The 12,390-nt window shown below is 45.4% G+C and overlaps 1 protein-coding gene across 3 annotated transcripts in view; it reads left to right on the top strand.

The window, feature by feature from the left end:
* The window catches only part of LOC143299678 (uncharacterized), a 74,538-nt gene extending 63,417 nt beyond the window's left edge, over positions 1-11,121 (top strand). For all 3 annotated transcript variants that reach the window (XM_076613023.1, XM_076613022.1, XM_076613024.1), the window contains 5 exons: positions 519-704; positions 2,321-2,504; positions 4,425-4,600; positions 8,146-8,244; positions 10,966-11,121. In XM_076613023.1, the coding sequence (XP_076469138.1) occupies positions 519-704; positions 2,321-2,504; positions 4,425-4,600; positions 8,146-8,244; positions 10,966-11,094 (774 nt within the window). In that variant the 3' untranslated portion in view covers positions 11,095-11,121. The remainder of the gene's footprint in view (positions 1-518; positions 705-2,320; positions 2,505-4,424; positions 4,601-8,145; positions 8,245-10,965) is intronic.
* Positions 11,122-12,390: the final 1,269 nt, after the last annotated feature.

The following is a 12,390-nucleotide window of genomic DNA, read 5'->3' as shown; positions in this document are numbered from 1 at the left end:
TCTTGTGTCAGTACCAGTTGTCATTGTTATTGGTCCGTGAGAAGGCACTCTAGCTGTGTTAGTCTGGTTACAGAAATGGGAGAAAAATGGAATCAAGACAACAACAACAACAACAAAAAAAGAGGAAAAGAAACTTCACAATTATGTATTGTATTGATATAATTCTTATGTTTGTTTTGTGTGTGTGTGTTTTTTTTGGGGGGGAGGGGTGGGGGTTGGTAAGGTGGGGTAGTAGGACTGCTACTGTTTCTGCTCGAAATGGTATCGTTTTGTTGTTGTTGTTTGGTGTGTGTGTGTGTGTGCGTGTGTGTTCTTTTCACTGTCATAATGTTCATGTAAATGGTGACAGCAACAATGCTAACAATTATCATTATGTTGGGCTGTGCTTTTTTAACAACATCGTCTGTTAAAAATCAGCTGATGTTTGATAACGTCACCCCAAAAAGCCAAGCAGTGAGACAAGACAAGACAAGACAAGACATGTAACTCCATCTGTTCCCAAAAAATGCCTTGGGCAGGATGTGGCCAACCTGGAGGAAGCCAAGGAGATCCTGATTGGCCAGAAGCTGGCAGCGGTGAATGCCCTGGAGGGGGCGGAGCAGGAGGTGAAGACGGTGAGGGGGGAGCTGGAGCAGCTGCAGGCTGACAGCGGGCGTGTGGCCGAGATGCTGCGTGCCGAGAACTCCACACTGCAGAACAAACTGGTGGGTGTCTGTTGTCTGAGCAGTGTGTGGTGTGTTGTATTGTATTGTTGTATTATTACTCTTCACAGCAGATATCTCTGTATGAAATTCAGGCTGTTCTCCGTGGGGAGAGCGCTTCACCACCACGCAGCGCTGCCCTGTTTTGTTTTGTTTTCCTGTCTGCAGATATATTTTTATTTTACTCTAAAAGTGGATTTTTGGAGTCGACCGGAGGGAGCAGAGGAAGTGGAGAAGGCGGCGGGTTGGCGTTGTTGACAGGGCCAGGAGTAGAGGGCCCAGAGTGTCAGCGAATCGATTGTGATCGCGCCTTAATTGTAGCGCGATTGCCCAATCGAGCTATATAATTATGTGACCTGGTTGGAGACATAATTTGACAAAAAAAACAAGAATGCCAGAGAATCGACAGACAGACATAAATTACGAAAAAAAACTTAACCGTATAAGAGCACAGGAACAGGAGTCATGATGGCTGCCGGAAAAAGAGGGTGCTAGTCAGGGGGGCAAAGGGGAGGTTACCTACTTCCGGGAGGTTATCGGCCGTAGCTACTTTCGTTTACTCTGCATAGGCGGATAGTAGTTTGCACAGGACAGGAATGTCAGACCCCTGCCGGAGTCTACACTTGTGGGTCACGGTAAGTATGTTATTTAAACGTAATTTTCGATAGAAAATTTCCTTTTCTGCAGGGTTTTGCCAGGGACAACTCTCAGTGTATGTGCATGCTGATGAATTTTGAATGCGGATAAAAGGAAGACACTGTTTTACTGACAAATGACCACTTTGGGAGGTGAATGTACACAGTTGTAAAACCTTCTCGCAGAGTGTAAACTCATAGCTTTTCTTTGTCCCGAGTCATACTAAAAAATGTAATGTTTTAGATGGGTGAGGTCTATTTTCAAAAAAAAAAATTATTTTCCGTAGAATGTTCAGAATGATATCCCATTACTTGGGAGAATTTGCAACAGTGTTAACTGCCATTGTAAGCATCAATCAGGGTTTCAGTATTCAGATAAAAGTTTGTCAGTTTATGAATAAGCAGTAAAAACGTAACTATTCATCTGATTGTCAAAATCATTTATGATTTTTTGTGCCCTTCCCAGAAGTGGATTGTCGTGATTCGAATGTGTGGAAGGAACTCATTCGTCCCTATTCTTACCAGATTTGGTGTCAACAGACTAAGTATTTCCAGAGAAAATGACTGTTAAAGTTTAGCGCACACACGCACGCACACACACACACACACACACACACACACAATCGAAGCACAGGGTTATCACACAGAATTACATTGCACGTAAATACTCAACTGAGCTACAAAAGGATGACATCAAAGCATGTGTGTGTGTCTGTGTGTGGGATTGTTAGCGTGTCCATGAGCAACGTGTTTCTTGTGGAAGAATCACACTGAATGATGAATATATGAATATGATAATAAATAATGATAGAATATAAATGCCATGTACAATGAATCTTCCTATTTATCATAACACATAGATATAAATGCCATGTACAAATGATCGTTCCTGTTACTGTAAAACATAAACGCCTGCTTCTCTGCCCTCACCCACCCTTCCACACCCCCCGACACCCTCCCTCCCACCCTACACCCCCCACACAGGCGGAGGAGGAGAAGCGGCGGGAGCAGGCGGAGCGGGAGAGGGAGGAGGAGGCGACGCGGGGGGAGATGCAGCAGTCGGTGCTGAGCGAGAACCTGACCACCGTGCGCAGCGACCTCACCGCCACCCTGCAGAAAGTGGACGACCTCACGCGGCAGGTCGACGACCTCAAGGGGGAGAAGCTGGGTCAGTGGAGTGGCCGCGGGAGGTTTGGGGGTGGAGGGGTCTGGGGGGGGGGAGTGGGTGGAGGTGTAAGGGAGGGTGTTGGGATAGAGGAAGGAAGGAAGGGGCAGAAGCGGGGAGGGGAGGGGTGTGGGAAGGGATGGTGGGGGGGATGGGGGTGGTGCAGGGAGAGTTTGGTGTATGTGTAATGAATTCCATTCAGTTTTCTTCAGTTTTAGAGTTACGCATGCGTGTGAGTGACTGGTGTGAAAGCGCTTAGATTTTTCTCTGCACAAGATTCAGCACTTTATAAATACTGTTTTTATTATTATTGATTTCTTGGGGGGGAAGAAAGAAAAAAAAACGAAGATTACCCCCAGGTCGTCCAGCGCTAATCACCTATGAAATTCCATTCCAGGGGAACAAACCCTTCCAGCATAATTTGACAGAAAACAAGAACGCCAGAGAATCGACAGACAGACAGAAAATACAAAAAAAAAACTTAGCCGTATGAAGAGCACAGGAACAGGAGTCATGATGGCTGCCGGAAAAAGAGGGCGCTAGTCAGGGGGGCAAAGGGGAGGTTACCTACTTCCGGGAGGTTATCGGCCGTAGCTTCTTTCATTTTCTACACATAGGCGGATAGTAGTTTGCACAGGACAGGAATGTCAGACCCCTTCCGGAGTCTGCACTAGTGGGTAACGGTAAGTATGTTAATTAAACGTAATTTTCGATAGAAAATTTCCTTTTTTCGCACATGATTATTCTTCCTGCATTCTGCACATGATAAAGTTGCTAAAGGATGTTTGTTTCCAGTCTTCATGTTGCTTTGTACTCACACAATAAAAATAAAAAATTCAAAAAGGGAGAAAAACAATAACAAACAAACAACAACCAAAAAAAAAAAAAAAAAAACCAAACATACCTTGCATATATCTTCTTCACAATGAAAAGAGAAACATAATCCATAATAAACTTCTTGCCTTTGCCTTTGTGTGTAAGGAATGGAGGATAGGGGGGCTTGGGGGGGTGGGGGGGGGGGTTGGTGGGGAGCTGGTTTAGTCAGTGGTGTGGAGGGGTGGGGTGAGTCACAGGTAGTTTGGTTTTGTGTGTGGGCGAGGGGGGGGAAGGACTGGGGGGGTGGAGGAGGAGGAGGTATTGATGAGTTCAGCTGTAGGCAGGGCGCTAGAGGAGGGGGAGGGGCTGGGGGAACAAGAGTGTAAGGATGGTATGTTTGTGTTCAGTCAGTGGTGTGGAGGTAGGGAATGGGGGTGTGGGGTGGGGGGGTACTGATGTGAAGGTGCTGTGGATACATACGGTGTTTCTTGAAGGGATTTGGGATTGGTTGTGGGTGGGGGCGTGCAGACATGGTAAAAGGAGGTGTGTCTGCGTGTTTTATGTGTGTGCATATGTGTCTGTGCGTATGTTTGTGTGTGTGTGTGTGTGTGTGAGTTTCTCAAGTGTGTGACCAAGCGCACTGGGTTACGCTGCTTGGTCAGGTATCTGCCTTGCAGATAGGTGTTGGTGTAGCGCGTACAGGTAGATTCGTCCGAACGCAGTTTCAGTAGCTCAGGGAGGCATCACTGTGTTCGGACAAATCCATATACGCTACACCACATCTGCCAAGCAGATGCCTGACCAGCAGCGTAACCCAACACGCTTAGTCAGGCCTTGAGAAAAATTTTTTTTTTTTAAATAAAATAAATATTAAAAAAAAGAAAAAAGGGTGAATAAATAATAGATAAATACTTTTTTTTAAAAGAAAGAACTACTACTACTAATAATAATATGTATAAGGCGCAAAAACTTGATGAAGTCAACTATAAGCGTATATAAATAAATAAATAATAATTATTAAAAAAAAAAAACAACCAACAACAAAAAAAACCCCGCAGTGACGCCTAATCGAGGAAGTGAAAACTGGAACGCCTGCAAACTGTGCAGAGCTGGAGGCGAAGCTGGAGAACAGCAACGACGAGCGGCGCATGTTGGTGGAGCGGTGCATCGCCAGTGAAGGGGAGTGTGAGAAGCTGAGGGACAAGGTCACCGAGCACCGCCGCAAGCTGGACGACGCGCAGGCCGCCCTGCAGGAACTGGGCCGTGAGAACCAGTCGCTACAGGTGAGAACTGGTCGCTGCTGGTGAGAACTGGTCGCTGCTGTTGAGAGCTGGTCGCTGCAGGTGAGAACTGGTGAGAACTGGTCGCTACAGGTGAGAACTGGTGAGAACTGAGAACTGGTCACTACAGGTGAGAACTGGTGAGAACTGGTCGCTACAGGTGAGAACTGGTGAGAACTGAGAACTGGTCGCTGCAGGTGAGAACTGGTGAGAACTGGTCGCTACAGGTGAGAACTGGTGAGAACTGAGAACTGGTCACTACAGGTGAGAACTGGTCGCTGCTGGTGAGAACTGGTCGAACTGGTCGCTACAGGTGAGAACCGGTCACTGCATGTGAGAACTGGTCGCTACAGGTGAGAACTGGTCGCTACAGGTGAGATCACAGTCATTTCAAGTGAGAACCAGTTGCTGCAGGTGAGATCACAGTCATTTCAGGTGAGAACCAGTGGCGACAAGTGAGATCACAGTCATTTCAGGTGAGAACTGGTCGCTACAGGTGAGACCACATCATTTCAGGTGAGAACCGGTAGCTACAGGTGAGATCACAGTCATTTCAGGTGAGAACCAGTGGCAACAAGTGAGATCACTGTCATTTCAGGTGAGAAACAGTCGCTACAGGTGAGATCACAGTCATTTCAGGTGAGAACTGGTCGCTACAAGTGAGATCACAGTCATTTCAGGTGAGAACTGGTCGCTACAGGTGAGATCACAGTCATTTCAGGTGAGAACCAGTGGCTACAGGTGAGATCACAGTCATTTCAGGTGAGAAACAGTCGCTACAGGTGAGACCACATCATTTCAGGTGAGAACCGGTTGCTACAGGTGAGATCACAGTCATTTCAGGTGAGAACCGGTCGCTACAGGTGAGATCACAGTCATTTCAGGTGAGAACCAGTCACTACAGGTGAGATCACAGTCATTTCAGGTGAGAACCAGTCGCTACAGGTGAGATCACAGTCATTTCAGGTGAGAACTGGTCACTACAGGTGAGATCACAGTCATTTCAGGTGAGAACCAGTCGCTACAGGTTAGATCACAGTCATTTCAGGTGAGAACCAGTCGCTACAGGTGAGACCACATCATTTCAGGTGAGAACCGGTCGCTACAGGTGAGACCACATCATTTCAGGTGAGAACCGGTCGCTACAGGTGAGATCACAGTCATTTCAGGTGAGAACCGGTCGCTACAGGTGAGATCACAGTCATTTCAGGTGAGAACTGGTCACTACAGGTGAGATCACAGTCATTTCAGGTGAGAAACAGTCGCTACAGGTGAGATCACAGTCATTTCAGGTGAGAACTGGTTACTACAGGTGAGATCACAGTCATTTCAGGTGAGAACTGGTCACTACAGGTGAGATCACAGTCATTTCAGGTGAGAACTGGTCACTACAGGTGAGATCACAGTCATTTCAGGTGAGAACTGGTTACTACAGGTGAGATCACAGTCATTTCAGGTGAGAAACAGTCGCTACAGGTGAGATCACAGTCATTTCAGGTGAGAACTGGTCACTACAGGTGAGACCACATCATTTCAGGTGAGAACTGGTCACTACAGGTGAGATCACAGTCATTTCAGGTGAGAACTGGTCACTACAGGTGAGATCACAGTCATTTCAGGTGAGAACCAGTCGCTACAGGTGAGATCACAGTCATTTCAGGTGAGAACCAGTCGCTACAGGTGAGACCACATCATTTCAGGTGAGAACCGGTCGCTACAGGTGAGACCACATCATTTCAGGTGAGAACCGGTCGCTACAGGTGAGATCACAGTCATTTCAGGTGAGAACCGGTCGCTACAGGTGAGATCACAGTCATTTCAGGTGAGAACCAGTCGCTACAGGTTAGATCACAGTCATTTCAGGTGAGAACCAGTCGCTACAGGTGAGACCACATCATTTCAGGTGAGAACCGGTCGCTACAGGTGAGACCACATCATTTCAGGTGAGAACCGGTCGCTACAGGTGAGATCACAGTCATTTCAGGTGAGAACCGGTAGCTACAGGTGAGATCACAGTCATTTCAGGTGAGAACTGGTCACTACAGGTGAGATCACAGTCATTTTGAGGTGAGAAACAGTCGCTACAGGTGAGATCACAGTCATTTCAGGTGAGAACTGGTTACTACAGGTGAGATCACAGTCATTTCAGGTGAGAACTGGTCACTACAGGTGAGATCACAGTCATTTCAGGTGAGAACTGGTTACTACAGGTGAGATCACAGTCATTTCAGGTGAGAACTGGTTACTACAGGTGAGATCACAGTCATTTCAGGTGAGAACTGGTCACTACAGGTGAGATCACAGTCATTTCAGGTGAGAACTGGTCGCTACAGGTGAGATCACATCATTTCAGGTGAGAACTGGTCACTACAGGTGAGATCACATCATTTCAGGTGAGAACCGGTCGCTACAGGTGAGAAACTGGTCGCTTCTACGGGTGAGAACAAGAACCAGTCGCCTCAGGTGAGAACCGGTCACTTCTACAGGTGAGAACAAGAACCAGTCGCCTCAGGTGAGAACCAGTCACTTCTACAGGTGAGAACAAGAACCAGTCGCCTCAGGTGAGAACCAGTCACTTCTACAGGTGAGAACAAGAACCAGTCGCCTCAGGTGAGAACCAGTCACTTCTACAGGTGAGGACAAGAACCAGTCGCCTCAGGTGAGAACCGGTCACTTCTACAGGTGAGAACAAGAACCAGTCGCCTCAGGTGAGAACCGGTCACTTCTACAGGTGAGGACAAGAGCCAGTTGCTACATGAGAGATCACAGTCATTTCAGGCGAGAACCAGTCACCACAGGTGAGAGAGAGCGAGTCGCTTCTACAACTGGCAGGAACTGGGCAGCGAGAACCAGTCATTACAGGTGAGGTCATAGTCGCTGCTACAGGTGAGAGCCTGTCACTTCCAACAGGTGAGAGCCAGTCGTTACAGGTGAGAGCCAGTCCAGTTCAGTACAGGTGAGTACCAGTCACGTTAAGGTGAGAACCAGTCATCTCAAGGTGAGAGCCTGTTCAGTGGTATGTGTGAGTATGCATGTCTGTGGTGTGTGTGTACACAAGTTCACTAGAGTGCATGTGAGTGTTGTGTTTGTGTGAGCGGCATGTGTGCACACATTTGTGTATGTGTACATACATGCATGATGATAGTGTGTGCGTACACGTATTTGTTTGCATATTAATCTCTGTGTGTGTGTGTGTGTGTGTGTGTGTGTGTGTGTATATATATATATATATATATATACACATCTGTATGTATATATATATATATATATTTATATATATATATATATATATATACACATCTGTATGTATGTGTGTATATCTAAATGTGTGTAATGTGTTTGCGAGTGTGCATTTTTGTGGTGTGTGTGTGTTTTAATTTTGATAATTTTTTTATGAGTGTGGTGTGTGTGTGTGTGCGCGCACGTGTGTGTATGTGCATATATCTGTGTGATTTTGTGTGTGTGCACGCATGTAGGTATATGTATATGAATCTCTGTGCCTGTGAGCATAATAATAAATAAGTGTAAAGTATGTGTGTGTGAGACAGATCACGACGACCAAGGTGAAGACGAGGAAGTGGGCATCAGACGACGAAGTAACAGAGTGTGAGGCATGTCACAAGGGGTTCACCGTCACCGTCAGAAAGGTCAGGGCTGTTCTCTCACTCTGGGGGGAGGGGGTGGGGGGGGGAGAGGGGTTGGGAGGGGGGGAGAGGGGTTGGGAGGGTGGAGGTTTGTGGCAGGCAATCAAGACGGAGCGAAGGACACTGATAGCAGGGGGGGGGGGGGGAGGGGGAGTGGGGGGGGGGTGTTGGTATTCATCTGTTCAGACTCCTCTCTTTCTGTGGTGGGAGATAGACAAGATGACATGAGAATAGCTTTATTATCTCATGAAGTGAAATAACTCCTGGTTGTTGTTTTTTTTTGGGGGGGGGGTTGTTTTGTTTTTTTTAAGATGAAAATAACCTTTGAAGTCTGGAAGTTTTGTAAGTGTGTACGAGAGTAACCTTTGAAGTCTGGAAGTTTTGTAAGTGTGTACGAGAGTGTTGGTGTTTGTGTGTGTGTGTGTGTGCGCAGTGTTTGTGTGTGTGTGTTCTTTTGTTTGTGATTGTATAGTGAAAGTGTGTGTGTGCATGTTTGTGTCAGTGTCTGTGTATCCGTAATATGACATGCATTCATGTCCATGTTTGTGAGTATGAGAGCGTGATGAATCTTTGCATACAAGTTTAGATGTTTCTTGTTTTTTTATCACAGCAGATTTCTCTGTGTGAAATTCGGGCTGCTCTCCCCAGGGAGAGGGCGTCGCTACACTACATTGCCACCCTTTTTTTTTTTGTATTTTTTCCTGCATGCAGTTTTTATTTGTTTTTCCTATCGAAGAGGATTTTTCTACAGAATTTTGCCAGGAACAACCCTTTTGTTGCCATGGGTTCTTTTACGTGCGCTAAGTGCATGCTGCACACGGGATCTCGGTTTATCATCTCATCCGAATGACTAGCGTCCAGACCACCACTCAAGGTCTAATGGAGGGGGAGAAAATATCGGCGGCTGAGCTGTGATTCGAGCCAGCACGCTCAGATTCTCTCACTTCCTAGGCGGACACGTTACCTCTAGGCCATCACTTCACTGTACTGGTGTATTGACTTTAAGTGTGGAGCAATGTGTATTTATAGCATCGTTCTGTGTATTTACAGCACTACTCTGTGTATTTATAGCATCGCTCTGTGTATTTACAGCACTACTCTGTGTATTTATAGCATCGCTCTGTGTATTTACAGCACTACTCTGTGTATTTATAGCATCGCTCTGTGTATTTACAGCACTACTCTGTGTATTTATAGCATCGCTCTGTGTATTTACAGCACTACTCTGTGTATTTATAGCATCGCTCTGTGTATTTACAGCACTACTCTGTGTATTTATAGCATCGCTCTGTGTATTTACAGCACTACTCTGTGTATTTATAGCATCGCTCTGTGTATTTACAGCACTACTCTGTGTATTTATAGCATCGCTCTGTGTATTTACAGCACTACTCTGTGTATTTATAGCATCGCTCTGTGTATTTACAGCACTACTCTGTGTATTTATAGCATCGCTCTGTGTATTTACAGCACTACTCTGTGTATTTATAGCATCGCTCTGTGTATTTACAGCACTACTCTGTGTATTTATAGCATTGCTCTGTGTATTTATAGCATCACTCTTTGTATTTATAGCGCCAATGTGTATTTATAGTATCACTGTGTATTTATAGCATCGCTCTGTGTATTTACAGCACTACTCTGTGTATTTATAGCATCACTCTTTGTATTTATAGCGCCAATGTGTATTTATAGTATCACTCTGTGTATTTATAGCACCACTGTGTATTTATAGTATCACTGTGTATTTATAGCATCACTCTGTGTATTTATAGCACCATTGTGTATTTATGACACCACTGTCTGTGTATTTGTAATACTTTTGTCTGTGTTTTTACACCACCACTGTGTATCTGAAGCACCCACTGCCTGTGTGTTTTACAGCACCACTGTCTGTGTTTTACACCACCACTGTCTGTGTTTTACACCACCGCTGTGTATTGATAGCACCACTACTGTCTGTGTGTTTTACAGCACCACTGTCTGTGTGTTTTACAGCACCACTGTCTGTGTTTTACACCACCACTGTCTGTGTTTTACACCACCACTGTCTGTGTTTTACAGCACCACTATCTTTGTGTTTTACAGCACCACTGTCTGTGTTTTACAGCACCACTATCTTTGTGTTTTACAGCACCACTATCTTTGTGTTTTACAGCACCACTGTCTGTGTTTTACAGCACCACTGTCTGTGTTTTACAGCACCACTATCTTTGTGTTTTACAGCACCACTATCTTTGTGTTTTACAGCACCACTATCTTTGTGTTTTACAGCACCACTGTCTGTGTTTTACAGCACCACTGTCTGTGTTTTACAGCACCACTATCTTTGTGTTTTACAGCACCACTGTCTGTGTGTTACAGCACCACTGTCTGTGTGTTTTACACCACCACTGTCTGTGTTTTACACCACCACTGTCTGTGTGTTACACCACCACTGTCTGTGTGTTTTACAGCACCACTGTCTGTGTTTTACAGCACCACTGTCTGTGTGTTTTACAGCACCACTGCCTGTGTGTTTTACAGCACCACTGTCTGTGTTTTACAGCACCACTGTCTGTGTTTTACAGCACCACTGTCTGTGTTTTACACCACCACTGTCTGTGTTTTACACCACCACTGTCTGTGTTTTACAGCACCACTGTCTGTGTTTTACAGCACCACTGTCTGTGTTTTACACCACCGCTGTGTATCGATAGCACCCACTATCTCTGCGTGTTACAGCACCACTGTCGGAACTGCGGCCACATCTTCTGCAACGAGTGCTCGGCCAAGCAGGCCCAGGTGGCCGCCTCCAAGAAGCCGGTCAGGGTCTGCGACAACTGCTACGGCGAGCTGACGCACCACCGGTGACCTTCCCACTCCCTTTCCTCCTCCTCCTCCTCCTCCCCTCTCGCCCTCCTCCCCCCTCTCTCTCTCTCTCTCTCTCTCTCTCTCTTTCCCCCCCACCCTCCCCAACTCCCTAACCAGCATCTTGTCTCCACAGCACAGTCTTAGTGCCATACTTTAAAAAAAAAAAAAAAAAAAAATTTAATCTTTTTTTTTTTTTTTTTTTTTTTTGTCAATGAATGGCATCTGGATTCATCAGACTTCAGGAAAGTATGGAATGTGCCAGTGTTGGTTTTTGGCGAGTTTTTTTTTTTGTTTTGTTTTGTTTGGTTTTTTTTTTTTAGATTTACGGTGTCATTGAAAAAAAAAAAATTTTATACCTTTTAATGTGAAAAGAATTCTTTTTGAATATAATGTTCAAGCTGCCACCAGGGGACACTGATTTTCTTAATCTGCTTTGTGGATATTTAGTGTTGTTTGGAAAAAAAAAAAGGTTTCTGTTTCTGTTCTGTTCTGCAAAGAGAAAAAAAAAGGTTGGTGGGGGGGGTGGGGGGTGGGTGGGAGGGACAGGGTTTTTGGATTGTGTCAAAGCACGAATGAAACTGTTCCCTTTGCATTATGAAGATTTTTTTTTGTTTTGTTTTGTTTGTTTGTTTCCAGTTGTGTCAAGCTTTAACATCTCAAGCCTGATTTACTATTGGGTTTTTGTGAAGATCAGGCAACTGCCCCTCCCCCCCTTTTTTTTTTTTTTTTTTTTTTCTCTCTCTCTTTTCTTTTTTTTTTTCAGCAGATGTGTAGTTAAAGCATCAGTTCATTGACATGACCTGTATGAAACTGAAACTGGACTTACTGGACATTATTTTGTGGATTTGCATTTTGAGAGTGTTTTTTTTTTTTTTACTTTAGCAGTGTGGTGGATGGGAAGGAGTGGGGGGGTGGAGAGGAGGGCTGGGTGTGTGGTGTGAACTGTAATGGGGCATTCCTTGTTTTTACTGAATGCAGTATGAATTGGAGAACTCTTTTGTGTTTTTACAGTGTGTGTGTGAGTGTGTGTGTGTGTGTGTGTGTGTGTGTGTGTGTGTGTGTAGTCTTTTTCACAAGCTGCTGTTTGTCTGAACGTTAACTTACAAGTTAAGAGTTGCTCACACACACACACACACACACACACACACACACACACACACACACACACACACACACACACACACGGACACACAGACACACACACACACACGGACACACACACGGATGCACACACACACACACGGACACACACACGGATGCACACACACACACACACATGGACACACACGTGCACAT

Source organism: Babylonia areolata, chromosome 25, assembly GCF_041734735.1.
Source record: "Babylonia areolata isolate BAREFJ2019XMU chromosome 25, ASM4173473v1, whole genome shotgun sequence".
Classification (NCBI taxonomy): Eukaryota; Metazoa; Mollusca; class Gastropoda; order Neogastropoda; family Buccinidae; genus Babylonia; species Babylonia areolata.
This window is presented reverse-complemented; position numbering and strand designations above follow the sequence as displayed.